The following is a 25,779-nucleotide window of genomic DNA, read 5'->3' as shown; positions in this document are numbered from 1 at the left end:
GACTTCAAGCACTAGACTGGCTACACTCCTCGGACCCAAAATGCCTCTCCTAGCATTCTGTTTTATGTGTTTTAGCCGGTCTTCGCTCATACTCACTTTAAAATAAACACTGTTCAATCTTGCCATTGGATATACTATATAGCGTTCTAGGATGTCACAAGCACTGATGGTTTCCCTTTGAAAAGGAGACATCATACACCATCAGAACCATTTTCCTCCTGGGCCGACTGTCTGACGGGGCCCTTGTAACATGTCGCTGTTCTGTTAGCTTTCTAATGCAATGCCTGGATTAGGGCTGTTATTTGTATTTTTTTGTGTCTCTCTGTGTCTCTCTTCTGAATTGGAATTCAATGTCTGGTTCCCATTGTTGAGGGTTGCTTATCCCTGGTGGAGCAGAAGAGGGTCTGAGGCTTTGAATGAGTTTAGGGAGCAGGAACTGTCTGTGTCAATGATGATAATCGCGTCTCACCAATCTCAGAGCTGTGCCACTGAGAGGCCAGTGTCAGTAGTTTAAAGACTACAAAACAATTCCCCCTGGGTTTAACCTGGCAGTGATTAAAATGGATGGATCTGAAAGTGTAGTTTGCATATCTAGTCAGTTCCTCCTCTAGGGCAGAATAGAGCTACAAAGACTTTAAAGCTAGCGATAATTAGGACCTTCAAAACATTTGTCCTCACCTCCACCCTCGCTATTTTGTGTTTGGAATTCTCCATTACTGCTTTTGGACTGAAACTCTCTCTCTCTCTCTCTCTCTCTTTCTCTCTCTATCTTTCTCTCCCTCTCTCTCCTTTCTCTCTCTCTCTCTTGCTCTCTCTCTCGCTCTCTTTTTTTCTCTCTCCTTCTCTCTCTCGCTCTCGCTTTCTCTCTCTCTTTCTCTCTCTCCCTCTCTCCTTCTCTCTTTTTCTCTCGCTCTCTCTTCCTCTCTCTCTCTTGCTCTCTCTCCTCGCTCTCTTTCGCTCTCTCTCACTCGCTGGCTCACTCTCCTCTCTCTCTTGCTCTCTCCTTGCTCTCTCTCTCTCACTCGCTCGCTCTCTCGCTCTCCTCTCTCATTCTTTCTTTCTTTCTCTATCCCTCTCTCTATCTCTCTCTGTGTCTCTATCTCTCTCTTTCTCTGTGTTTCCCCCTCTCTCCCTCCTCCTATAGGTAATCCATGTTACAGGCAGGCTGAGGATCCGTATGGCATTGACCCACAGTCGGTCGGTACCCATTCAGATCATGGGCATGGTGGTGGTAGCCCACGCCCTCCCCCCCCCCACCATCAACGAGGTGCGCATAGACTGCCAGATGTTTGTCACCAGGGTCCACATGGACCTCAACATTGTCTACTGTGAGAATAGGTAAGTCTTGACTGTATTTTACTGTCCCCACAGTGAAAGACATAACTGAAATGGGTGGGTAACGTTTGAAAAGGTCTGAAACCCTACCTCTTCAAAGAGTATCTTAAATAATCCCACAGCACCACTTGGCATTACGTTGCTCTTATAGTTGTGTAGGTAGTTCCACTCTAATCGCTAGGGTTTGTAATGCCAAAGCAATAGGCCTATATACTGTACACCTCATCATGAACATGGTATTTCTTTGCTACCTGTCCTCATCTCTGTGGGATTGAGATCACTGAGATAGTTTTCTTTTTACCGCTGTCTGCCAGACAGTCAGTTATGTATGGGGAAATCACATCTGGAAAGTCAGTTTTACAATGAGATAGCCTCTGCCTTTCTGGAAAATAAAATGGGAAACTGATCAGGACTACTTTCATGAGTTTCACAGGGTGTTTGGGGAGACTACAAATATCAGAAATAACCACACAATATGGAAGACAGATAGTAGACAGGTTGCTTTTGGGTGAACAAAAAAATAATGGATAGATTATATTCAATACTAAGTGATAGGCATTTTATCACGTGAAATGGGAAGACATCCTATGTTCCATTCTATCCATTTGTCCCTGAATGTGTGTGTAATACTTACTGTATCTTTGTCAGAGGCATTAGTCTGACATATCAGGATGAATATGGTCTATCTGGTTAACCTGGAATGACATTGCGTTTTAAGAGCCGTTTGAATCTGTCTTTCCGTTTCCGTTGGTGCTTCTTCTCTTGCCGTTGTCACATGCTGAATCCTTTTCAAATCCCTGTTCTAGAATTAGCGACTACATGGACCTGATGCCAGTGGACATCGTAGGGAAGAGGTGTTACCAGTTTATTCATGCGGAGGATGTGGATGGCATCCGGCACAGCCATTTAGACTGTGAGTATTATATCTATACTTTAAGGGTTACCACATCATTTCAGTATGGAACACAACTTATTATGAACACATTATTGCAGAACAAATTTCCTGATTTAGGATGATTCTTGTTATGGGAAGTGATCCATCACAACTATCTCCTCTCCACCCAAACACCAAAGTCATCGGTCATCGTCTGCTTCACTGCAGAGCTGTTGTGGTTCAGAACAAAGTTGTTCTGATCTTATCAGCGTACAGAATAGGTGTCAAAGCCCTGTAGAGAGACAACATCTAGATGATGATCCACGTTATCTGCCTCTGTGACCTTCTAGGGTTTGAACACGGGTCTCCTACATGCCACAAGACCTGATTAGCCCACACTGATCTAAACCCTGAATCAGGGTAATAGGCCTGTAGAGAGACCACATCCAGATGATCCACGTGATCTGCCTCTGTTACTTACTTACCTTGGATGGGGGAAATATTTTTGGGTTGCAATGTCATGACTCAGGGGTAGAAATATATGCCATTGATCTTCAGACCCCAGGGAGGGAGAATGGAAACCAAGACCCCCACACAAGTTCACTCCCAGTGTTTCAAATGAAATGGCTGCATGCCTTCTTTGTTTGTTTGCGTTCAACTTTGAGCTAAGTTTACTTTTAGAGTAACGGTCATCTTTGCAAAGGTGTCTTTGCATCTCTACCCCACCAGAGCAGTTTTTATAGCCCGTGGCAGGAGGTACTCTCCGCTCGCTTTACTTCTTCATTCCAAAACGTGTTTCGCCAATGACAGCTTTACTGTGGCTGGTTAAACACTGAGGAGGCATTGTGGGAGCAGTGCACCATTTGATTGGGCTTTGCAACGTGGATACTGTACTAGGCAGGCTGCCATTATTGGAGATCTGTGAGCTGAGCTGCTCCCTGGGCCCTTTCTTCGTGCTGGATGCTGGATTGTAAATGTAAAGAGTGTAAATTCCCTTGCTTTATTAGGTGGGAGGACAAGTGTCCTTGGGGTTGCCTCCTCGGCCGGGGAACTTGGAGCCATCTGATTAGATATTGTGAGTTCAACTGAATTAGAGCTCAATTACTGCTGCATTGCACTGTCCCTGTGCCTTAAAAATGCACCAGATTTGGTTCATTAGCAGCTGATTTGAAACCCAGCAGAGGGAAAGTAGAGAGGGAGGGCTGCCCATGGATCACATTGATAAGAGAGGCTAATGCAGGCAACTTGAGGCAGAAGGCAGATTGAGGCGGTAGGCAGATTGAGGCGGTAGGCAGATTGAGGCGGCAGGCAGATTGAGACTAAGGCAGGCCGATTGAGACTAAGGCAGGCCGATTGAGACTAAGGCAGGCCGATTGAGGATAAGAAAGGCCGATTGAGGATAAGGCCGGCAGATTGAGGCTAAGGCAGGCAGATTGAGGTGGCAGGCAGATTGAGGTGGCAGGCAGATTGAGGCTAAGGCAGGCAGATTGAGGTGGCAGGCAGATTGAGGTGGCAGGCAGATTGAGGCTAAGGCAGGCAGATTGAGGTGGCAGGCAGATTGAGGCTAAGGCAGGCAGATTGAGGTGGCAGGCAGATTGAGGCTAAGGCAGGCAGATTGAGGTGGCAGGCAGATTGAGGCTAAGGCAGGCAGATTGAGGTGGCAGGCTAGCCAGTAGCAACAAACAGTGGCACCGTTACATATCTCCATCGACCCCTGGCTGTCTCCTATCTAATACGCTCCACCCAGGCTCTAGTCAACTTACAGTCAGTGCATGAGCCAGGAAATTGGTTGAGTGTTCAGTGCTGCTAAATAGTTATTTCATGTATTTATTTGTTCATTTAATAGGTTTTTGAGTTACAGACAGATACAATTAAAACATTGACACGCTGAATGAACAAGATTCAGATGTATTGCAGCATTGTACTTAAGTGTGCGCTAATTTCTAGTGTTTGTCCTTTTAGTGTCTGTTAGTGGAATTGATGTTGATTTCGTCTGGGTATACTAAACAGTTAGCCTGTGTACCTGTCTCTCTACCTGTCATTCCACTCCTTTCCACTCTCTGTCATGCGAAACAAATGACACAGATTACAAGGTCTGGAATGTAATAGTTGAACAGAGACTGGCAACCAGGCTACTATACAGTATTTACAGTTAGAGAACAAAGCCATGGGAATTATTCGATGAGAAATTCAGATTGGGATAAGTAAAGTCTGCTAATTCCCCCTGACAAAATAAAGACTTTGCTATATTCCTAGCTAGTTCAGTTGATAGTTTCATTTACACATTAACACTAGTGGGAATTGGCCTATATGGATAGGGCTACATTGAAATATTTCTTACAGAAGAAATATGAAATGCATAAGAATGGTAGCAACTGAAAGAGCAATTGAAAGGGAACAGTTTGGAGATTAATGGAAAATTATTAGACCAAAGTTGAGGACACTACAGTTCACCTGACACAAGACTGAATCCAAACATTACACTGTTGATTGTATGTACATTTTACATTTACTGTACTTTTTGCCGTATTTGTTGATAACGAAATCTGAAAATACTGTGGATACATTCAGTAACATGATAAAAATATTCCTGGAAAATGTGGGGGCGGTGCAACATAACACAAAAAATGACAAGGGTTTGAGAGAGAGGACTAACTGGTGTCTCCAAGTGGACACACACCTCTAAAGTCATTTCAATGCACTTTTATGACTCAAAAAAGAGTCTTCAACTGTAAGATGCTTTTTTGAGCTCTCCTAACTGTGCTGTTGAGGAACTAGAGCAAGTACACTTGTAGTTGTTTTGTTTGGTACACAACCCTGCATCCCCACCATCACACAATTACTGCTGCTGTTTACGCAATTCAAAAAACAGCCATTTTAAATCACAGTCTGGGTCAGGTGGGCTTCACTTGAAGCTTGTTCTATTGCCAACATGACTTGCTAAGTTCTAAAATAGGATCTTACAGTGTAAGGCTTTCACAAGGCAATTCTGGGAAACAGATCATCATTTTGGTGTGCATAGAAAGGAGTGATGAGAGCGTGAGCTTTAAAATAGACAAACAAATATTCTGTTCAGATCAACCCAAGGTATGACGTCATGTCATCTTGGAACTGTACATCACACATAGTGATCATAAACATTGACACTGTATATGACATGAGTTTTATGATTTGGAGATGTGAAGTGCACATTTGGACTCACGGGTGTTTGGCTTGTATGACATCAAAGCCGTATTTATTATAATCCTCATTTTCTCATCTTTCAAAATACATTGAGTCCTCTCAATTTACAGCATTTCCCTCCCTCAGACAATAAAAACGTTTGCAAAAGTTGCCCAATCAGTGGGAGGAATGGGAGCAACTTGTTGTCCCGCGCGGTGCTCAAGTTCAGAACGGCTGTCAGTCAGAACCCATACAGCGCTGTGAAGCACAGAGCCAGAGCTCTGACGTCATGTATAGCATGCTACTGTACAACCACTACGTTCCAATTTAGGTGCTTACCAGTGCCCAAATCTGTCATTTTCAACCTGTCTACGGGTACAAGTGTAAAGGGTTAATGCCCATGACATATTCCCATCATTATCAGTCACATTATCACCACATATGTGATGATCATTTGACCTTTGTGATGATAACTAACTGATAAAATGTAGTTATAGATGTATATGAGCAGATATTAACAGCTAGCTAAATCATGCATTGGGCATAGCTCATAAGGCATCATACGTGTGCTGATAATGCATTATGAAGAGGGTATTCATAGGAAACGTTACCAAAAATGTTCTGACATACTGTGGAGGTTTGGTGTGAATAGCAGCAATCAGCTGGTGAGGCAGGGTGACAAGGTCACTGGATCTGAAGGAAATGTAATATATTATTCCACTTAGCCAACTCTCTAGACGCGAGGTCAGAAGTGAACCACCAGACTTGAGAAGGTGTTTAAATGAATTGGCTTTTGTCCAAGGTTTATAATATGTCCATTTAGTTGCTCAACTCTTTATTCATAGCGTATCCTAGGACTGTGAAAAGATCAGATAGACTCCATTTCATACAGACCAAATCTATACTGTGTGTTTGTACATCACTACGGTTCATACTTCACTCATCAACGCGTCTGCTATGACTGAAAAGGTTCTTTTTAATTCATTCCAAAAAGTACATGTTAAGCCAAGTTATCTGACGATCTGATAACTGAACTGTAGCATGCACAGTAGGGACAAATGGTTTTGAGTGACTCTGTTATATCAGACTGGGGAAAGGAGATGGTTTTCATGAGATGGAGAGAGATACTGTAGCTCACTGAAAGAAGTTAAATCTCTGAGGACTTAAGCCATCTGCCTCCAGGCATACTACCAGAACCTGTCTCCTGAGACTAGTTCAGACTGACTCTAATAAAAACCAACTCAGCTCACTTGTTAGGACACTACAGATACTGGAAAATACCGCTGAAATGTTGAATGTTGAAGACACAGGCAAAGTTGCTGTAAATTCAAAGCTTTGGAAAACAGTAACTTTGGGCTCCAACAATAGAGTGTACCTCAGAAAAACATGAAGAAAACCACTCGCCACAATACAGGCACAATGTTCTTGTGAAGCCAGACAAAAATGTCAAACCCGGTAGAGAAGAGAACATTCCTTCCTGTCTCCTCCCTCATTCATAAAATGTTTGCCTTTACAATAATACCCTGATGGACAGCAAAGACTTTTCATAAAGCAATTTCACGGTGTAAATGACTTACTTTTATATGACGGTGACACAACAGGTGGTTGGTGGCACCTTAACTGGGGAGGACGGGCTCGCAGTAATGTCTGGAACGGAATGAATGGAATGGTATCAAACTCATCAAACAAGTGGTTTCCATGTGTTTGATAACATTCCATTTACTTCATTCCAGTCATTATTATGAGCTGTCCTCCCCTCAGCAGCCTCCTGTGGGTGACACCCCTTGTCGCAAGCCAGGGCCACTTGAGGTAAAGGGTATCTGAAAGGTAGTCACCGTTATGGAAAGGATCCAAGTGATTAAAACAAACTGAAAGACAGGAGGAGAAGAGAGAGAGAGAGAGAGAGAGAGAGAGAGAGAGAGAGAGAGAGAGAGAGAGAGAGAGAGAGAGAGAGAGAGAGAGAGAGAGAGAGAGAGAGAGAGAGAAGGGGAGAGAGAAGGGGAGAGAGAAGGGGAGAGAGAAGGGGAGAGTGGAGCATCCTACAGGCATGCCTGGGGCTGCAGGAGAAAGAGACAGATTAAAGGGCCCGTATTCCTTTTAATGCCTCCAATAGCTAGTGGACGACTCTGGCACCGTGAAACGGCACTGTAAGTGGACAAGGTAAAAAAATAAGACTCACCTGCAAAGACATTGTGCCAGGTAAGCCAGGGGTTGAGTGTGTTTGGTATGCAGGTAAGCCAGGGGTTGAGTGTGTTTGGTATGCAGGTAAGCCAGGGGTTGAGTGTGTTTGGTATGCAGGTAAGCCAGGGGTTGAGTGTGTTTGGTATGCAGGTAAGCCAGGGGTTGAGTGTCTTTGGTATGCAGGTAAGCCAGGGGTTGAGTGTGTTTGGTATGCAGGTAAGCCAGGGGTTGAGTGTGTTGGGCCAGTAAACAAAAGGTTGCCGGTTTGAATCACAGAGCCGACTAGGTGAAAAATCTGTTGATGTGACCTTAACAATCATTTCTCCTCTAAGTTGCTCTGGATAAGAATGTCTACTAAAATGTAAATGTAATGATGCTAATACTGATGAGAGAGATCTGACTTTCAAAGGCAGAGAGATACGGAGGTCCAGGTTTGGTGTCTTCATAGATATACAGTACACTTGCTATACTGTAGAATGTGTGACCTTTATTTAACTAGGCAAGTCAGTTAAGAACAAATTCTTATTTGCAATGACGGCCTGAGATTAGAATATGACTGTAAAATTTTGAATTTGTCGTGTATACTTGATTTGTCAAGTTATTTACCAAGATTAGAGTTAGGATTAGAAAATGTTTATTTTTTACCTGAAATAAATATGGTAATAAATACATCCTAAAATAATAAATGAGTCATGACTACCAATATTATGACTCAATATCCTCACAGCAGACCGTATAATGATCCAGTATATAAGTTCTTCATTTTTTCCCCAAATATTAGAACCATCACATTTACAGTTCCCAAATATTGTAGTTGCAGTTTGAATCCAATATTTGGATATTTGGATAATCTAAATAATGTTTATATCTCTCCCTTTTCAAATGTAGTATATTGTGTATATCCTATCATTGTTAACTCCTAGTATAACATATCGAGGTTTATATTAGGAGTTAATAATTTACATTTTAGTGGTGGGGTGGCAGGTAGTCTAGTGGTTAGACCATTGGGCCAGTAACTGAAAGGTTGGTGGATCGAATCCCTGAGCTGGCAATGTAAAAATCTGTCTTTCTGAAAAAGGCAGTTAACCCACTGTTCCTAAGCTGTCATTGTAAATAAGAATTTGTTCTTAAATGACTTGCCTAGTTAAAAAAAACAATAATTACATTTTAGAGTTCATTTCCTACAATTCTACACATTTTGCCATGTGGCTTCTAAAACATTTTGCCGTTTTAAAGCAAGTTTGCTGCAAATCTAAACATTTTGCCATGGGGCAGAGAAAAGATTTAGCAATTTTATAACTAATTTCATGTAATTCTACACATTTTGCCATGGGGCGGAGAGAACATTTAGCAGTTTTACAGCACATTTTCTGAAATTCTACACATGTTGCCATGGGGCAGAGAGAACATTTAGCAGTTTTACAGCACATTTTCTGCAATTCTACACATTTTGCCATGGGGCAGAGAGAACATTATGCAGTTTTACAGCACATTTTCTGCAATTCTACACATTTTGCCATAGGGTGCCATAGAGAGAAATGTCTGCAGTGGTAATTCAACCATGATTACTACAAGTTTAGATAGTTGGCCATTTTACTAATTTACCAATAATTAATTTTTTAATGCTGACATGGGCTAATTGAGTGACTGTCAGTGACAGTTCACAGCCACATTTTTCGAAATTGCAACTTGTGTATTGTAGTATTCTAACTCTCAACAGTAAGTTGAGACCCCCAACTTAGTTTAAACCACGGGCCCCCAGTTGCCCATCCCTGCACTACAGTATACTAGACCTCCTCAGTACTAAACAAGTAATTTCTTTCAATTTCCTCTTTCTTTTCTTTTCATTCTATATGTATAGGAAAAGAAAGCAGTCAGGGATCTAAAGTCAATTAGTAGAACCCTTGGGAAGATTTCTTAAACAATGCTATTAGTTCCTAATACTTTTTCATTACTGGCATTCTTTTTATATACAGTTGAAGTCGGAAGTTTACATACACCTTAGCCAAATACATTTGAACTTAGTAATTCACAATTCCTGACATTTAATCCTAGAAAGAATTCTATGTCTTAGGTCAGTTAGGATCACCACTTTATTGTAAGAATGTGAAATGTCAGAATAATAGTAGAGAGAATGATTTATTTCAGCTTTTATTTCTTTCATCACATTCCCAGTGGGTCAGAAGTTTACATACACTCAATTACTATTTGGTAGCATTGAATTTAAATTGTTTCACTTGGGTCAAACATTTCGGGTAGCCTTCCATAAGCTTCCCACAATAAGTTGGGTGAATTTTGACCCATTCCTCCTGACAGAGCTGATGTAACTGAGTCAGGTTTCTAGGCCTCCTTGCTCGCCTATGCTTTTTCAGTTCTGCCCACATATTTTCTATAGGACTGAGGTCAGGGCTTTGTGATGGCCACTCCAATACCTTGACTTTGTTGTCCTTAAGCCATTTTGCCACAACTTTGGAAGTATGCTTGGGGTCATTGTCCATTTGGAAGACCCATTTGCGACCAAGCTTTAACTTCCTGACTGATGTCTTGAGATGTTGCTTCAATATATCCACATAATTTTCCTCCCTCATGATGCCATCTATTTTGTGAAGTGCACCAGCCGCTCCTGCAGCAAAGCACCCCCACAACATGATGCTGCCACCCCTGTGCTTCATGGTTGGGAGGGTGTTCTTTGGCTTGCAAGCCTCTCCCTTTTTCCTCCAAACATAACAATGGTCATTGTGGCCAACAGTTATATTTTTGTTTCATCAGACCAGAGGACATTTCTCCAAAAAGTATGATCTTTGTCCCCATGTGCAGTTGCAAACCGTTGTCTGCCTTTTTTATGGCGGTTTAGGAGCAGTGGCTTCTTCCTTGCTGAGCGTCCTTTCAAGTTATGTCGATATAGGACTTGTTTTACTGTGGATATAGATACATTTGTACCTGTTTCCTCCAGCATCTTCACAAGGTCCTTTGCTGTTGTTCTGGGATTGATTTGCACTTTTCGCACCAAAGTGCATTCATCTCTAGGAGACAGAACGCGTCTCCTTCCTAAGCGGTATGACGACTGCGTGGTCCCATGGTGTTTATACTTGCATACTATTGTTTGGACAGATGAATGTGGTACCTTCAAGCGTTTGGAAATTGCTCCCAAGAATGAACCAGACTACCATTTTCTTCTGAGGTCTTGCCTGATTTCTTTTGATTTTCCTATGATGTCAAGCAAAGAGGCACTGAGTTTGAAGGTAGGCCTTGAAATACATCCGTGGGCACACCTCCAATTGACTCAAATGATGTCAATTAGCCTATCAGAAGCTTCTAAAGCATGACATAATTTTCTGGAATTTTCCAAGCTGTTTAAAGGCACAGTCAAGTTAGTGTATGTAAACTTCTGACCCACTGGAATTGTGATACAGTGAATTATAAGTGAAATAATCTGTCTGTAACAATTGTTGGAAAGATTACTTGTGTCATGCACAAAGTAGATGTCCTAACCAACTTGCCAAAACTATAGTTTGTTAACAAGAAATTTGTGGACTGGTTTAAAAACGAGTTTTAATGACTCCAACCTAAGTGAATGTAAACTTCAGACTTCAACTGTAAATCATCCCCATTCGTGGAACTCTTTTTATGGTAGAGGCTATTTGTAGCCTCAATTAAACTAACAATATGCATTTACTACCTTGCTCAGATTCTGACGGCTTCTGTTTTAGAGTGCCATGATTAATGCAAATTAATGATTGAGATCATTGAGCGGTTAATTTAGCCTGATGTATTGCAACTGCCACTGCAAAGGCAGACCAGACAAGGACACAACCAGCAGAGTGTAGTTTAGTGTAGTGTAATGTAATGTAGTGTAGTGTAGTGTAGTGTATTGTCATGTAATGTAATGTAATGTAATGTAGTGTAGTGTGGTGTAGTTAGTAGCTGGTACAGACTCACAGTGCCACCAGGTGGTGGGAGAAGCTCACTGCAGCCAGCCTCAAAGCAGACAGACATAGTGATGCGTCTGAAGGATGCACTATTTTTTTATCAGAAAACAATCTAATTTTAAGCATCTACCCTATAATTACACCCCTTGCCTAACCCTACCCAGGAAATCAAGACCCATAAATTCAAATTCAATCTCTCTATCTAACTAACAAACTAGTCATACACTGTACAATGTTCGTGTGTTCTCTTTGTGTGTTCTGTTTCTATCCTGAAATCACACACCTACAGAGTTATATCTTTACCTTTGTTACAACTGGTGTATATTTCACCATGATGTACTCATTTATTCATAAGTGGTCCCGATTGACTCTCATTCATTCCATATTATGTATGTATTGTTCCCTCATCGTTGGTTTCCAGATCAGCACACACACTGTCCTCTGAGGTATTTAATAGTGTACCCTGTGCAGCATCCCCGTTCCTGTTTTAGCCAGTCAGAGAACTTGATTAATGAAGGTAGCTAGACTAGAGAGCAGCACAGCCCCTCACACAGCTGTTGGATGCCACCTGATGGTCTCTCTCCTTTCTTTCTTTCTTTCCTCCCCTCTATCCCTCTTACTGTATCTATTGTCCTCTTTCCTCTCTCCTCTGTCCTCGCCCTCCCTCCTCTCCCCTTCTCTCTACTCTCTCCTCTCTCCACCCCAGTGATAAACAAGGGCCAGTGTGTGACCAAGTACTACCGCTGGATCCAGAAGAACGGTGGGTACATCTGGATCCAGTCCAGTGCCACCATCGCCGTCAATGCCAAGAACGGCAATGAAAAGAACATAATCTGGGTCAACTACGTACTCAGGTAAGGCTGGGCCCCATCTGTGAACCCAACACATAACAGCCAGCCAGTGCCCAGAAACAGTCTGCTTCCAAAATGGCACCCTTTTCCCTTTGTAGTACACTGCTTTTGACCAGGTTCCATAGGGTTCTGGTCAAAAGTAATGCACTATACTGTATAGGGATTGGGATGCCGTTTGGGAAAGCACACACAGAGTCGGCTACACCAGGAAGCAAACACAAGCGAACACAAGATTGGTCATTCATTTTCATTAAATATGCTATTTTTTATTTTTACCATTTCAGTATTTTAACAAGGTGTACATTCTTCTTGTCAATACAATTTGTATCAAATGGTTTACACATAGTTGTAGTACCTATTCTATAGCAACTTCTTTGTCAGAATAGGATAATGGCATACAGTACCAGTGAAAAGTTTGGACACCCCTACTCATTCCAGGGTTTTTCTTTATTTTGACTATGTTCCAAATTGCAGAATAATAGTGAAGACATCAAAATTATAAAATAACTCATGGAATCATGTAGTAACCAAAAAAGTGTTAAACAAATCTAGTAGCCACCCTTTACCTTGATGACAGCTTTGCACACTCTTGGCATTCTCTCAACCAGCTTCATGAGGTAGTCACCTGGAATATATTTCAATTAACAGGTGTGCCTTGTTAAAAGTTAATTTGTGGAATTTCTTGCCTTCTTAATGTGTTATGAGCCAATCAGTTGTGTTGTGACAAGGTAGGGGTGGTATACAGAAGACAGCCCTATTTGGTAAAATACCAAGTTCATATTATGGCAAGAACAGCTCAAATAAGCAAAGAGAAATGACAGTTCATGATTTCTGTAAGACATGAAGGTCAGTCAATCCGAAAAATGTAAAGAACTTTGAAAGTTTCATCAAGTGCAGTCGCAAAAACCATCTAGCGCTATGATGAAACTGGCTCTCATGAGGACCGCCACAGGAAAGGAAGACCCAGAGTTACCTCTGCTGCAGAGGATAAGTTCATTAGAGTTACCAGCCTCAGAAATTGCAGCCCAAATAAATGCTTCACAGAGATAAAGTAACAGACACACCTCAACATCAACATCAACTGTTCAGAGGAGACTGTGTGAATCAGGCCTTCATGGTCGAATTGCTGCAAAGAAACCACTACTAAAGGACACCAATAAGAAGAAGAGACTTGCTTGGACCAAGAAACACAAGCAATGGACATTAGACCGGTGGAAATCTGTTCTTTGGTCTGGTGAGTCCAAATTTGAGATTTTTGTTTCCAACCGCTGTGTCTTTGTGAGACGCAGAGTAGGTGAACGGATGATCGCAGCATGTGTGGTTCCCACCATGAATCATGGAGGAAGAGGTGTGATGGTGTGTTTTTGTTTTTGCTGGTAACACTATCAATGATTTATTTAGAGTTGATTTATTTAGAGGGACACTTAATCAGCATGGCTACCACAGCATTCTGCAGAGATACGCCATCTCATCTGGTTTGTGCTTAGTGGGACTATTGTTTGTTTTTCTACAGGACAATGACCTAAAACACACCTCCAGGCTGTGTAAGGACTATTTCACCAAGGAGAGTGATGAGTGCTGCGTCAGATGACCTGGCCTCCACAATCACCCGACCTCAACCCAATTAAGATGGTTTGGGATGAGTTGGACCGCAGAGTGATGGAAAAGCAGCCAACAAGTCCTCAGCATTTGTGGGAACTCCTTCAAGACTGTTGTAAAAGCATTCCTCATGAAGCTGGTTGAGAGAATGCCAAGAGTGTGCAAAGCTGTCATCAAGGCAAAGGGTGGCTACTTTGAAGAATCTCAAATATAAAATATATTTTGATTTGTTTAACACTTTTTTGGTTACTACATGATTCCATATGTGTCATTTCCTAGTTTTGATGTCTTCACTATTATTCTACAATGTAGAAAATAGTACAAATAAAGAAAAAACATGGAATGAGTAGGTGTGTTGAAACTTTTGACAAGTACTGTATACAGTTGAAGTCAGAAGTTTACATACACTTAGGTTGGAGTCATTAAAACTCGTTTTTAAACCACTCCACAAATTTCTTGTTAACAAACTATAGTTTTGCAAGTCGGTTAGGACGTCTACTTTGTGCATGACACAAGTAATTTTTCCAACAATTGTTTACAGACAGATTATTTCACTTATAATTCACTGTATCACAATTCCAGTGGGTCAGAAGTTTACTTACACTAAGTTGACTGTGCCTTTAAACAGCTTGGAAAATTCCAGAAAATGATGTCATGGCTTTAGAAGCTTCTGATAGGCTAATTGACATCATTTGAGTCATTTGGAGGTGTACCTGTGGATGTATTTCAAGGCCTACCTTCAAACTCAGTGCCTCTTTGCTTGACATCATGAGAAAATCAAAAGGAATCAGCCAAGACCTCAGGAAAAGAATTGTAGACCTCCACAAGTCTTGTTCATCCTTGGGAGCAATTTCCAAATGCCTGAAGGTATCACATTTATCTGTACAAATATTAGTACTCAAGTATAAACACCATGGGACCACGCAGTCGTCATACCACTCAGGGAGGAGACGCGTTCTGTCTCCTAGAGATGAACGCACTTTGGTGCGAAAAGTGCAAATCAATCCCAGAACAACAGCAAAGGACCTTGTAAAGATGCTGGAGGAAACAGGTACAAAAGTATCTATATCCACAGTAAAACGAGTCCTATATCGACATAACCTGAAAGGCCGCTCAGCAAGGAAGAAGCCACTGCTCCAAAACCGCCATAAAAAAGGCAGGCAACGGTTTGCAACTGCACATGGGGACAAAGATCGTACTTTTTGGAGAAATGTCCTCTGGTCTGATGAAACAAAAATAGAACTGTTGGCCATAATGACCATCGTTATGTTTGGAGGAAAAAGGGGGAGGCTTGCAAGCCGAAGAACATCATCCCAACCGTGAAGCACGGGGGTGGCAGCATCATATTGTGGGGGTGCTTTGCTGCAGGAGGGACTGGTGCACTTCACAAAATAGATGGCATCATGAAGAAGGAATATTATGTGGATATATTGAAGCAACATCTCAAGACATCAGTCAGGGAGTTAAAGCTTGATCGCAAATGGGTCTTCCAAATGGACAATGACCCCAAGCATACTTCCAAAGTTGTGGCAAAATGGCTTAAGGACAACAAAGTCAAGGTATTGGAGTGGCCATCACAAAGCCTTGACCTCAGTCCTGTAGAATATTTGTGGGCAGAACTGAAAAAGCGTGTACGAGCAAGGAGGCCAACAAACTTGACTCAGTTACACGAGCTCTGTCAGGAGGAATGGGCCAAAATTCACCCAACTTATTGTGGGAAGCTTGTGGAAGGTTACCCGAAATGTTTGACCCAAGTGAAGCAATTTAAAGGCAATGCTACCAAATACTGATTGAATGTATGTAAACTTCTGACCCACTGGGAATGTGATGAAAGAAATAAAAGCTGAAATAAATCATTCTCTCTACTATTATTCTGATATTTCACATTCTTAAAATAAAGTGGTGATCCTGACCTAAAACAGGGAATTTTTACTAGGATTAAATGTCAGGAATTGTGAAAAACTGAGTTTAAATGTATTTGGCTAAGGTGTATGTAAACTTCTGACTTCAGCTGTATCTGCCAGTATTTTGCTCTAAGGCATTGTTAATGAAATGTATTTTTGCCATTGGCACCATTGAATTGATCATTGTAGAATTATCTCTGCATCCTAAAGTGATTGAGATGTTATTGTAATTTTAGATCCAGATACACACACAAAAGCTGTTTTTCCAAGGAGTTGCTAAATATTGAATTTATCTGCCATCACAAGAAGGAACCCTTCTCTCATCAATTGTAATAGATTTATCTTCTCAATATACTTCCAAATTTCTCCTCACCTCTGCGGGCCCATAGAGCAGCTGTGAGAGCCAGAGAGTTAGGAGCGTTGCTTTAGGGACAGCTGGATCAATCAGGACACTAGGAGAATGTCAAACGCTGTGTTCTCTGCAATCCCTGGCAGCGATATGCTCTAAATGATTATCTTTTGGCAAAGAAAATGAGCATGGTTACATGCACACAATAATGCGATTATTGTGGATAGTCAGATGAATATAATAGTGGCACAGATAAATGCAGAAAATTGCCAATCAAAATAAATGTTCTACCACAGTGAACATGTTATTTTTGGGAATCACATTTCATTCTGAGTTCAGACAAAGTTTGTATGTGAAAACGACTTCTAAGACGCATACATTGTTGTTCCGAACTTCACTCGCGCTAAAGAGGGAGGCTCACTCGGCTGGTGCTAGCACATGTGCAGATCAAATACACCGCTGGAATGATGATTAAGGTGTTTACATGTCTTAATAATTCAAAGATTGTTCAGAAAAGCAGGTGTTTTAATCGGCGTATGCTTAATTCAATTTTGACCTTGCGCCGATTAAGATATATATTTTTTATTTACCTTTACTTAACTAGGCAAGTCAGTTAAGAACAAATTCTTATTTTCAATGACAGCCTAGGAACGGTGGGTTAACTGCCTTGTTCAGGGGCAGAACGACAGAATTTATACCTTGTCAGCTCAGGGATTTGATCTAGCAACCTTTACAGTTTCGAGTGCAACGCTCTAACCACTAGGCTACATGCCGCCGAGTTAAATTAAGTGTTTTCATGACTTGCATAATCTGCCAAATGCCATAATCCATTTAATATCTAATAATTAGTGTGTATTTCAACACACTCACTGACTTTCTCTTCCTCTTGTTGTCTCTATTGTCTTTTCCTGCAGTATTCCAGATTATAAATACCTCTGTGTTGTCTGTTCCTGCATTAATCCAGATTATAAAGACCTCTGGTTGTCTCTATTGTCTGTTCCTGCAGTAATCCAGATTATAAAAACCTCTGGTTGTCTCTATTGTCTGTTCCTGCAGTAATCCAGATTATAAAGACTTCTGGTTGTCTCTATTGTCTGTTCCTGCAGTAATCCAGATTGTAAAGACTTTTGGTTGTCTCTATTGTCTGTTCCTTCAGTAATCCAGAGTACAAGGACACGCCCATGGACATCGCCCAGCTACCCAATCTTCCAGAGAAAGCCTCAGAGTCTTCAGAGACATCCGACTCTGAGTCCGAGTCCAAGGACAACTCTGGTACGGTACCATCAATCAATCAATAAATCAATATAAGGGTATTGATAAAACCCTTTTTACATCAACAGTTGTCACAAAGTTCTTTACAGTATAACCTGGCCTAAACTCCCTAAGAGAAAGCATACCTTGTATTATACTGTGGCCATCCATGGAGAAAAAGGAGAAAAGCCCCCATCATTAGTTTGAGGAAAATTTTGAATTAAACATATTCAATGGAGTACCGCCAAGGGGGCAGGAGGGGAGTGGAGAGGAGGATTTGGGGTGACAGTCTGAGGAAAGAGCCAGCATATTGGCCATTGGCACCAGGTCTCCCTCAGTGCCCCCTATGCCAGCGGGCATGGTGAGGGTTGTGGCCCAGGCCAGATGCTGCTGGGTAGAGTTGTCCTCACTCTGACAGTACGGTTGGAGAGCACCACTGCGCCAGTATCCAGGGGGTGATCGGTGCCAAGCCAACACACCAGGCACCAGACAGACAGACGTTATTATAACTGCAGTAGAACACAGTGGTGGAGTAAATAAATAAAATATTCTAATTGAGTGGTAAAGGGAATATTCCATATATCTCTCTATAGCAAAATACTGAACATTAAAAAGATCTTAATGAAGGGCATGAAAGATTATTTCATTTGTAGTGGTTATTTTGGACAGATATTTATACAGTATACATGGATTTTTTGGAGTGCTGTTGAAGTCTGTATACTAAACGGAACCTTTCTCTCAGACCACAACGAGAACTCCAAGTGGGACAGGAAGGGGAACCAGACTGAGAACACAGAGGACCCGGAAACAGAGAGTAAAAAGCAGCAGCAGGGCCAATCGTCCTCAGAGCAGGAGATGAGGCGTCAGGAGGAGGGAGACAGCTCCTCCAACCCAGAGAGCCAGGAGAGCGAGGACGATCTGGAGCCCAGCGACTGTGAGGTGGAGACCAAGGAGGGCAGACTGGGCCGGCTGGAGGACCTGCACATCAAGGTGGAGCACTATGGAGACGGAAACGGAGGGGTGGAGCTGCATGACTCGCCGTCCTCCTCCTCTGAAGAGGAAGATGATGATGACGATGAGGAAGATGACGGCAGCTTTAAAGACTGTGACAGCGCCACCGAGACTCTCGCCGCCCCCGCTGCCAGTAAGCAGCAGAAGCGTAAGAAGAGGAGGAAAAAGCAGAAATGGGACGGTAGTCGTCCTAAACGCCTGTGCCTCTCCTCTGCCACCCACAGCTCTAACGCCTTCGTTGGGGCTGTCCCCGTCCTGCCGCACCCCTCCCCTGCCAGTGCCTCTGTGCTCAAGATCAAAACGGAAATGTCCGAGCCCATCAACTTCGACAATGACAGCATCATCTGGAACTACCCACCCAACAGAGAGATCTCCAGGAACGAGTCTCCCTACAGCATGACGAAGCCCGTCCCAGCCCACGATACCTTCCCCTCCCCACAGCCTGGCAGTCTGCAGGTCTCCATCCCAGACTCAGTGCTCACTCCCCCAGGAACAGAGGGGGGCAGTGGGGGCGCAGGTACCAGGAAGGGCGTACCCCCCTCCTTCAGCGGTTATAGCAGCGCCCCCTCCTCGGCCTCCAGCGCCGTCAGCCTGGTCCCTCCCTCCGGCTCTGGGTCCTCCTCCGACCCCCTGTCCCCGCCCCTCTCGGCCTCGCCGCGCGACAACCAGCAAGGTCAGAGCACCCCCACCACGTCCGGCACCTCCCTGCTGTACACCAGCAACCTGGAGGCCCTGCAGAGGCTGCAGGCCGGGAACGTGGCTCTTCCACTGGTCCAGCGGGTCACTGGCACCCTCGCCACGACCAGCACTGCTGCCTCACGGGTCTACACCACTGGCACCATCCGCTACGCCCCCGCTGACGTCACTCTGGCCATGCAGGCAGGCGCCAACCTGCTGCCCAACAATGTGGCCCATGCTATGAACTTTGTGGATGTCAACGGTAGCCCCGGCTTCGGCATCGACCCCAAGACGCCCATGGAGATGCTGTATCATCACGTCCACCGGCTCAACATGGCTGGCCCTTTTGGTGGTACCATGTCTGGCGCCAGCCTCACCCAGATGCCAGCAGCCAATGTATTCACCACGGCCGAGGGACTGTTCTCCACTCTTCCATTTCCTGTCTACAGTAACGGGATACACACCACACAAACTCTGGAGCGCAAAGATGATTAGAGCAAAACACCAAGACCATATTACTGTGTTCAACTGTCAAAGACTCTTTGAGGCATAAGACTGTGTTTCAAGTGGAAAATAAATATATTCTAGCATTTTGAATTTGAGCAATTGAGCTTGTGTACTAGAAATGAATGGTTCCATGTCGTTCTATCCTTTTCTCTCTCTCTGTTGACTCCCATTCTATCAGTCTCTCTTCCTCTTCTTGCTCCTCTTACAGTACTATCAATTATATTTTCTCTGATCAAACTAAACTGACTATTGTTTATTGTAAAGAATTCATTTTTGTCTACAGAGAATTCATATTACCGTTGGTCTCCTACTGGAGTCTTGGGTAAACTACTTTTTATTTGAGTTGATTATGTTGCATCTTTATGAAGATGTCTAGTGTATTTAAAGAGTGATGGTGGAAGATATATTTCTATGGAAAGAAACCCTTGGATGATTTTGCTTCATATCTTGATGTGATCAAGGTTGACTATGACAAAAGGATGTTACTCTGTTTGACATTGTCATAGAAATAACCTTAAGAAATACCTTTTAAGGTTAGATCATAATGAGGGTATAGTAGTTTATTTTAGAATTAATTTTGTTTATTTTTTATAGAACAGATTTAACAATTTTAGCAGGGTATTTGCCTGTGAATAGAATGTTATAAATCCCAGGACTTTGGAACAAGTACAGGTCAGTACGAGATACAAGTATTCTCCCGGTTCCATTTCCTTGGTGATGTCTCAAATGGCACCCTATTCCCTATATATTGCATTACGTTTGACCAGGGCCCATAGGGCTCTGGTCAAAAGTAGTGCACTATTTAGGGAATAGGATGCCATTTGGAACGCACATATCCTCTGCAGATCCATGGTGCTACTGTTCCATCAAGTTACTACCCTCCTTCAGCGGGCTGATGTAGGTTCTTCTGTTCCACAGCTCTCTCACAGAGATGACAGCTGGGGAGAGTCAAACCTCTAATCAACATATTTTCGTGTTCATTACTACTCCCCTGAGTCAAGTTCAAGGGCTCAATCAGATTGGGCCTGAAGGATAGAATATACCTATATGGAGCAGGTTGATTTTGTTTGTATTTTTTTGAAAACTAAATCACTTTCTAGTCTCAGTGTAACAGAGGCTAATTTGCATCATTAACTTGAAAAATGAATGTTAAACTTTGACTGACTTCTGTCAGTTGTTATTTCTACTCTATCCTTCCTCTTTCTTTTACATCCTAAACCTCGCCACTATCAACGTCAGTCTCCCAAATCCGTTCTTCCATCAGCCATTGTCCGATTCCTGAAATCACATATCAAGGAGATTGTAATAAAGACATGCGTTTCAATCAAAACGGAATATGTTTTTGGAAAAATCACATTCCCTAATTTTTTCTCTGTTGCCAAAAAAGTTATCTCACAGTTTGGTGTTAAGAACACTGTGATTGCTGTTTAAAAAAATTGTAATAAAATGGAAAAACTGTCACTTCATCTTTTGACAGCCGTCCATCAAGTAATCTATTACCAAGCGTGATAACCGTAAATGTGTACAATGTGTAAGTGTCACTGGCTGTCAGTCTCCATAGCGATTTCAGTGTGTGTTACTATATGCAGTGTTACTGAGCTGATGTAGCTGTTTTGTCCTTTGTCTTCTCTGTGCTTTATCTGTAGTCGGGTTGGACAGGGAACATTTGTAACCCTCTCCGTCTCCTCTGCAGTCTTAGTGAACCCGTGGAGGTTAGTGGATTTCGTGTGGTGGCCTTCCAATGTAGCGTCATCTTTTTGCTGCTTCCTTTTGTCTGTATTTCTTTCTGTTTCTGCTGTTGCTTTGCTGTTGTGTAGTCTACAGACCTCTCTTTCTCTGAGAGATAAAAGACTCTTAACTAGCTCAAAGGTTTAAGGAGCCATTTTTTGCCATTGAGGAATTCTGGGTTTACAGTTTCCAGCTTGCATTTACCTACCCTATGAAAAATTACGACAAAAAGCTAAAGTAGCATTTAGATGTATCTTCTAGACTGGAACCATAAAAGCCTCAGTTGTGAAACATTCCCAGAGTCCCTTGTGCTTCTTGTATGCATTGGGTGTATTTCATTGGTTTCCACCAAACCTGTTGACTTCAAGGACCATGCAACTCACAGGACAAAAAGATGACGGTAGTATTTCAGGACAATAAACAATTTTAAAGATTTCTAAAGAAATGAAAATAAAAAATATTTCGCACTATAAATCTATTTTTATAGATGTTTTGGAAATGCATGTTTACTAAGTTGATTGTTAGTTTACTTGATTTCATTCGGTCCAGCAGCTTTGTCTCAACGTTCAGTGTTTTTTAGTCTGTCCAACAAAGGGAGGGGGAGCCTTTGTCTTTTGAACTGAATCAGGCTACTCCCCTACATCAGGAAACAGTGTCTGTAGTTTCTGTGTAGATGTGTTGTTAATCAAATCCAGGTCATGAAATAAATGTTAAAAAAAAAGAATAAAAAATGAATGTTTGGGGTTGGTTGAGTGGAATGCTAGAATGGTTGCAGGGGAGCTTGGTGTCACCACTTGAGATTGATTCTATCCTAGATGTTAGTGTTTTCTACGACGTAGCAAAGCGGGTCGGGGGCACAGCTCACTTAAAACAGACACTGTGGACGGGCCAGGAAATACACCCATATGTTACAACAGAACAGCAGGATGAGCTGTTTTAATGTCTCTGTGTTGTGTCAAAATGAATTGCTGGTGATTTAAACTTAAACTAATCTCAGCTACTGTCAGATACATAGTGTTTAAAGTTTAAATATGAAAAATTACTTCATTACCTGTGAAGACTGTGTCTGTGTTTTTAACAATTTCTTGTACAATTATACAGATTATTTTAAGAGAAACCAAGTAGATGAATACTACAGGAGAAGGGGATTCTCTTAGTATCAATGTTAACAGTGTTATAAATTCTAAATACAAACAAATTAAAATATTAAAAAGAGAACTATGGTACATTTATTATTTTATTTGTTTTATTTTTTATTTTTGAAGAAAAACAACAACTAACTGAAGCTAACTTTGAGTGCCTGGCTTATTTTGTATATATTTTTTTTAACATTTTTATTTCCATTTTTTAATGCAATTTCAGAAATGTACATACTTCATTTTACAACAGGGTTATTTTATACTTTTGTAGGTTTCCATCCGTTCAAATGAACCTGTCATCATCATCCATGGTTGTTTTCTGTCTGTAACACTTTTTTTACCATCTAACCGGTGCCATATTCATAATAAACTTCTCAAAGATTTGATCATATCTGGCATCATTTATTTTACATTCAACCATGTCAACGAATGCCCCACACCTCAGTAAGCTGCCTCAGTTTTTCTTTCTTTCTGCCTTTCTTTTCTGATCTTGCTTGAAAAAAATGGCACTGGTCTAATGATTTTCCTATTTGGAATCTGTGTACATTGCTGGGACATCCATTCAGGTACTGTATGTTCACACTTAAAAATCCTGCCATAATGGTAGCTATGTCAGACCACAGTCTGGGTTCATTCCCCTCCAATCAGAATACTTTGTTCATTGTTTAATGTAGTCTGATTGGTCACATCATTAATCAGAGGGCAGCTAGTGCTGGTTGTTACAGTACACAAATTTAACTCACATTGTCACTTAGATAAAAGCACACACAGTATTATGTTGGCTCACCCATGGATAAAATAACATTACTGTGATCATGTCCGAAATCCTTCAACAACAGGATAAATTAACCGACTATCATCACATGGAACAACACTCAGACACACATTATCTTGGACGGACAATCTTACGATCTTGTCAATATCATTGTGGTATAATACCAGTTTAAAGCTGAAACTGTCTTTCAAACTATGTGCTCTACAATGTTTTGTCTCTCATTTTGTTTGCCCAGTATCATGCATAGAGAGACGTCTAGTGTAAATGCATCGAAAACAATGAGGTCTTAAGAAATGACATAGTTATCTGCAGAAACATTTGATTTCAGTAATGAGTCAACCATTAGACTAAGGCACCAAGCAGAAGAAAATGTGTAAAAAAAATGTGAACACGTTCCCCAGATATTTAAGACAAGGCCTGTCTAGAAAAAGGATGCCCAAGCCATCAAATGTCTCTCTCTATTGGTGTTTTTTTAATGAGCATAATCTGTTAATATCATTTATCATAATGTGATAAATGACTAACTACATCTGTAATAAATGCAGTAAATGATATGAGCATTTTGAGTGATTTTCTTCTTTTTTCTTTTAACTAAACTGTTGTTTTGGAAATCTGGTAACTTTCATGTTTCGGAACCTGGTAATAACTATTTTTTAGCTGTTATACCTGGTAAATGAAATGGCCCCCTATGAGAACCGCAAGTCTGACGTTGGTTCCATGATCATTTGAATGCAGGGCCAGCTCCAGGCATAAGCGACACACCTTTTTGGGGGGGGACTCAGTTCGGGTCTCAACGGTAGAGATCCTATTACATTACCAGAGGGGCTATGTCATAAACCATAAAAGTTCCATAATGGGGCAAAAATGGCAGCCATCTTGGTCAGAGAGAAATCCAAAACCAGTCTAATTGGAATGCATGGCAGTAGAGGCATAGGTGATGCATTTCCTGGTTTTACTTATGCATGAAAATAAGAGTAAGGGATGTGATGTATCAGAAATTGTGTAATGAAATTATAGTCAATGTAAACATGTTGTCATATAATTATAAATACAGTTTATATGGGTTTTATATGTAAAAAAAACTAAACAATTGCCTCTAAAATATATGTAAAGAGACCATAAATGTCTCAGATTGGATTTTCTTGGAAAGCTGTGTGTGCTATTATATGATACAATATGAAAACATTTACAACTTGTCTAAGTCCTGTCATCAACTGATTTCTGCCAGTGTACGGCTGTGGATTGACAGCATTGCTTGAATGGAATGTTGACATATTGGCAGTTAATTTGAAAAAGTCATTGGCTGGGGTCTCACTCAGATATCATTAACATGGCATAAGTCGGCCTCCCGGGTGGCGCAGTGGTCTAAGACAGTGCTAGCTGTGCCACCAGAGATTCTGGGTTCGAGCCCAGGCTCTGCCGCAGCCGGCCGCGACCGGGAGGCTTATGGGGCGACGCACAATTGGCCCAGCGTCGTCCGGGTTAGGGAGGGTTTGGCCGGCAGGGATATCCTTGTCTCATCACGCAGCGACTCCTGTGGCGGGCTGGGCGCAGTGCACGCTGACCAGGTTGCTAGGTGTATGTGTTTCCTCCGACACATTGGTGCGGCTGGCTTCTGGGTTGGATGTGCATTGTGTCAAAAAGCAGTGCGGCTTGGTTGGGTTGTGTTTCGGAGGACGCATGGCTCTTGACCTTCGCCTCTCCTGAGTCCGTATGGGAGTTGCAGCGATGAGACAAGACAGTAACTACTACCAATTGGATACCATGAAATTGGGGAGAAAAAGGGGGTAAAAAAACATGGCATAAGTCATGGCAAAATGTGTAGAATTGCAGGAAATTAGCTTTAAAACTGCAAAAAATATCTCCACCCCATGCCAAAATGTGTAGAACTGCAGAAAACATGCTTTAAAACTGCAAACATTTCTCTCTGCATCATGGCAGAATTAGTAGAATTGCATGAAATTTGTTGCAAAAATGTCTCTCTGCCCCTTGTGGTTAGCGGTAGAATTGCAGGAAATTTGCTTTAAAACTGCAAGCATTTCTCTCTGCCCCATTGCAAAATGAGTAGAATTACATGCAATTGGACGCAACAAATCTCCGTCCATCACAAAATGTGCAGAACTGCAGAAAACTTGCTTTAAAACTAAAAAAGGTTATTACTGGGCCAATTAAAAAGTGTGTCGAATTACATAATTATCTCTCCGCTTCATGACAATATGTGTAGAACTGCAGAAAACTTGTAAGAAAACTGCAAAAATGTATCTCTGCCCCATGGCAAAATGAGTAGAATTGCATGAAATGTGTTATAAAATTGCTAAATGTTCTCTCCGCCCCATGGCAAAATGTGTAGAACTACAGAAAACTTGCTTTAAAGCTTCAACATTTTCTCTACACCCCATGGCAACATGTGTAGAACTACAAAAAAACGTGCTTTAAAACGGCGTAACTTTCTCTACGCCCCATGGCAAAATGTGTAGAATTGCAGGAAATGTAACATTAAATCTTC

At 41.8% G+C, this 25,779-nt stretch overlaps 1 protein-coding gene across 1 annotated transcript in view; it reads left to right on the top strand.

The window, feature by feature from the left end:
• Positions 1–22,887, top strand: part of LOC115162074 (neuronal PAS domain-containing protein 3-like) — a 320,867-nt gene extending 297,980 nt beyond the window's left edge. The window contains exons 8-12 of the mRNA XM_029713023.1: positions 1,145–1,338; positions 2,142–2,248; positions 12,188–12,335; positions 17,341–17,456; positions 18,178–22,887. Of these exons, the coding sequence (XP_029568883.1) occupies positions 1,145–1,338; positions 2,142–2,248; positions 12,188–12,335; positions 17,341–17,456; positions 18,178–19,619 (2,007 nt within the window). The 3' untranslated portion in view covers positions 19,620–22,887. The remainder of the gene's footprint in view (positions 1–1,144; positions 1,339–2,141; positions 2,249–12,187; positions 12,336–17,340; positions 17,457–18,177) is intronic.
• Positions 22,888–25,779: the final 2,892 nt, after the last annotated feature.

This window comes from Salmo trutta, chromosome 25 (assembly GCF_901001165.1).
Source record: "Salmo trutta chromosome 25, fSalTru1.1, whole genome shotgun sequence".
In the NCBI taxonomy this organism is placed as follows: Eukaryota; Metazoa; Chordata; class Actinopteri; order Salmoniformes; family Salmonidae; genus Salmo; species Salmo trutta.
Note: the sequence above shows the minus strand (reverse complement) of the source record. Positions and strands in the feature narration are given on the sequence as shown.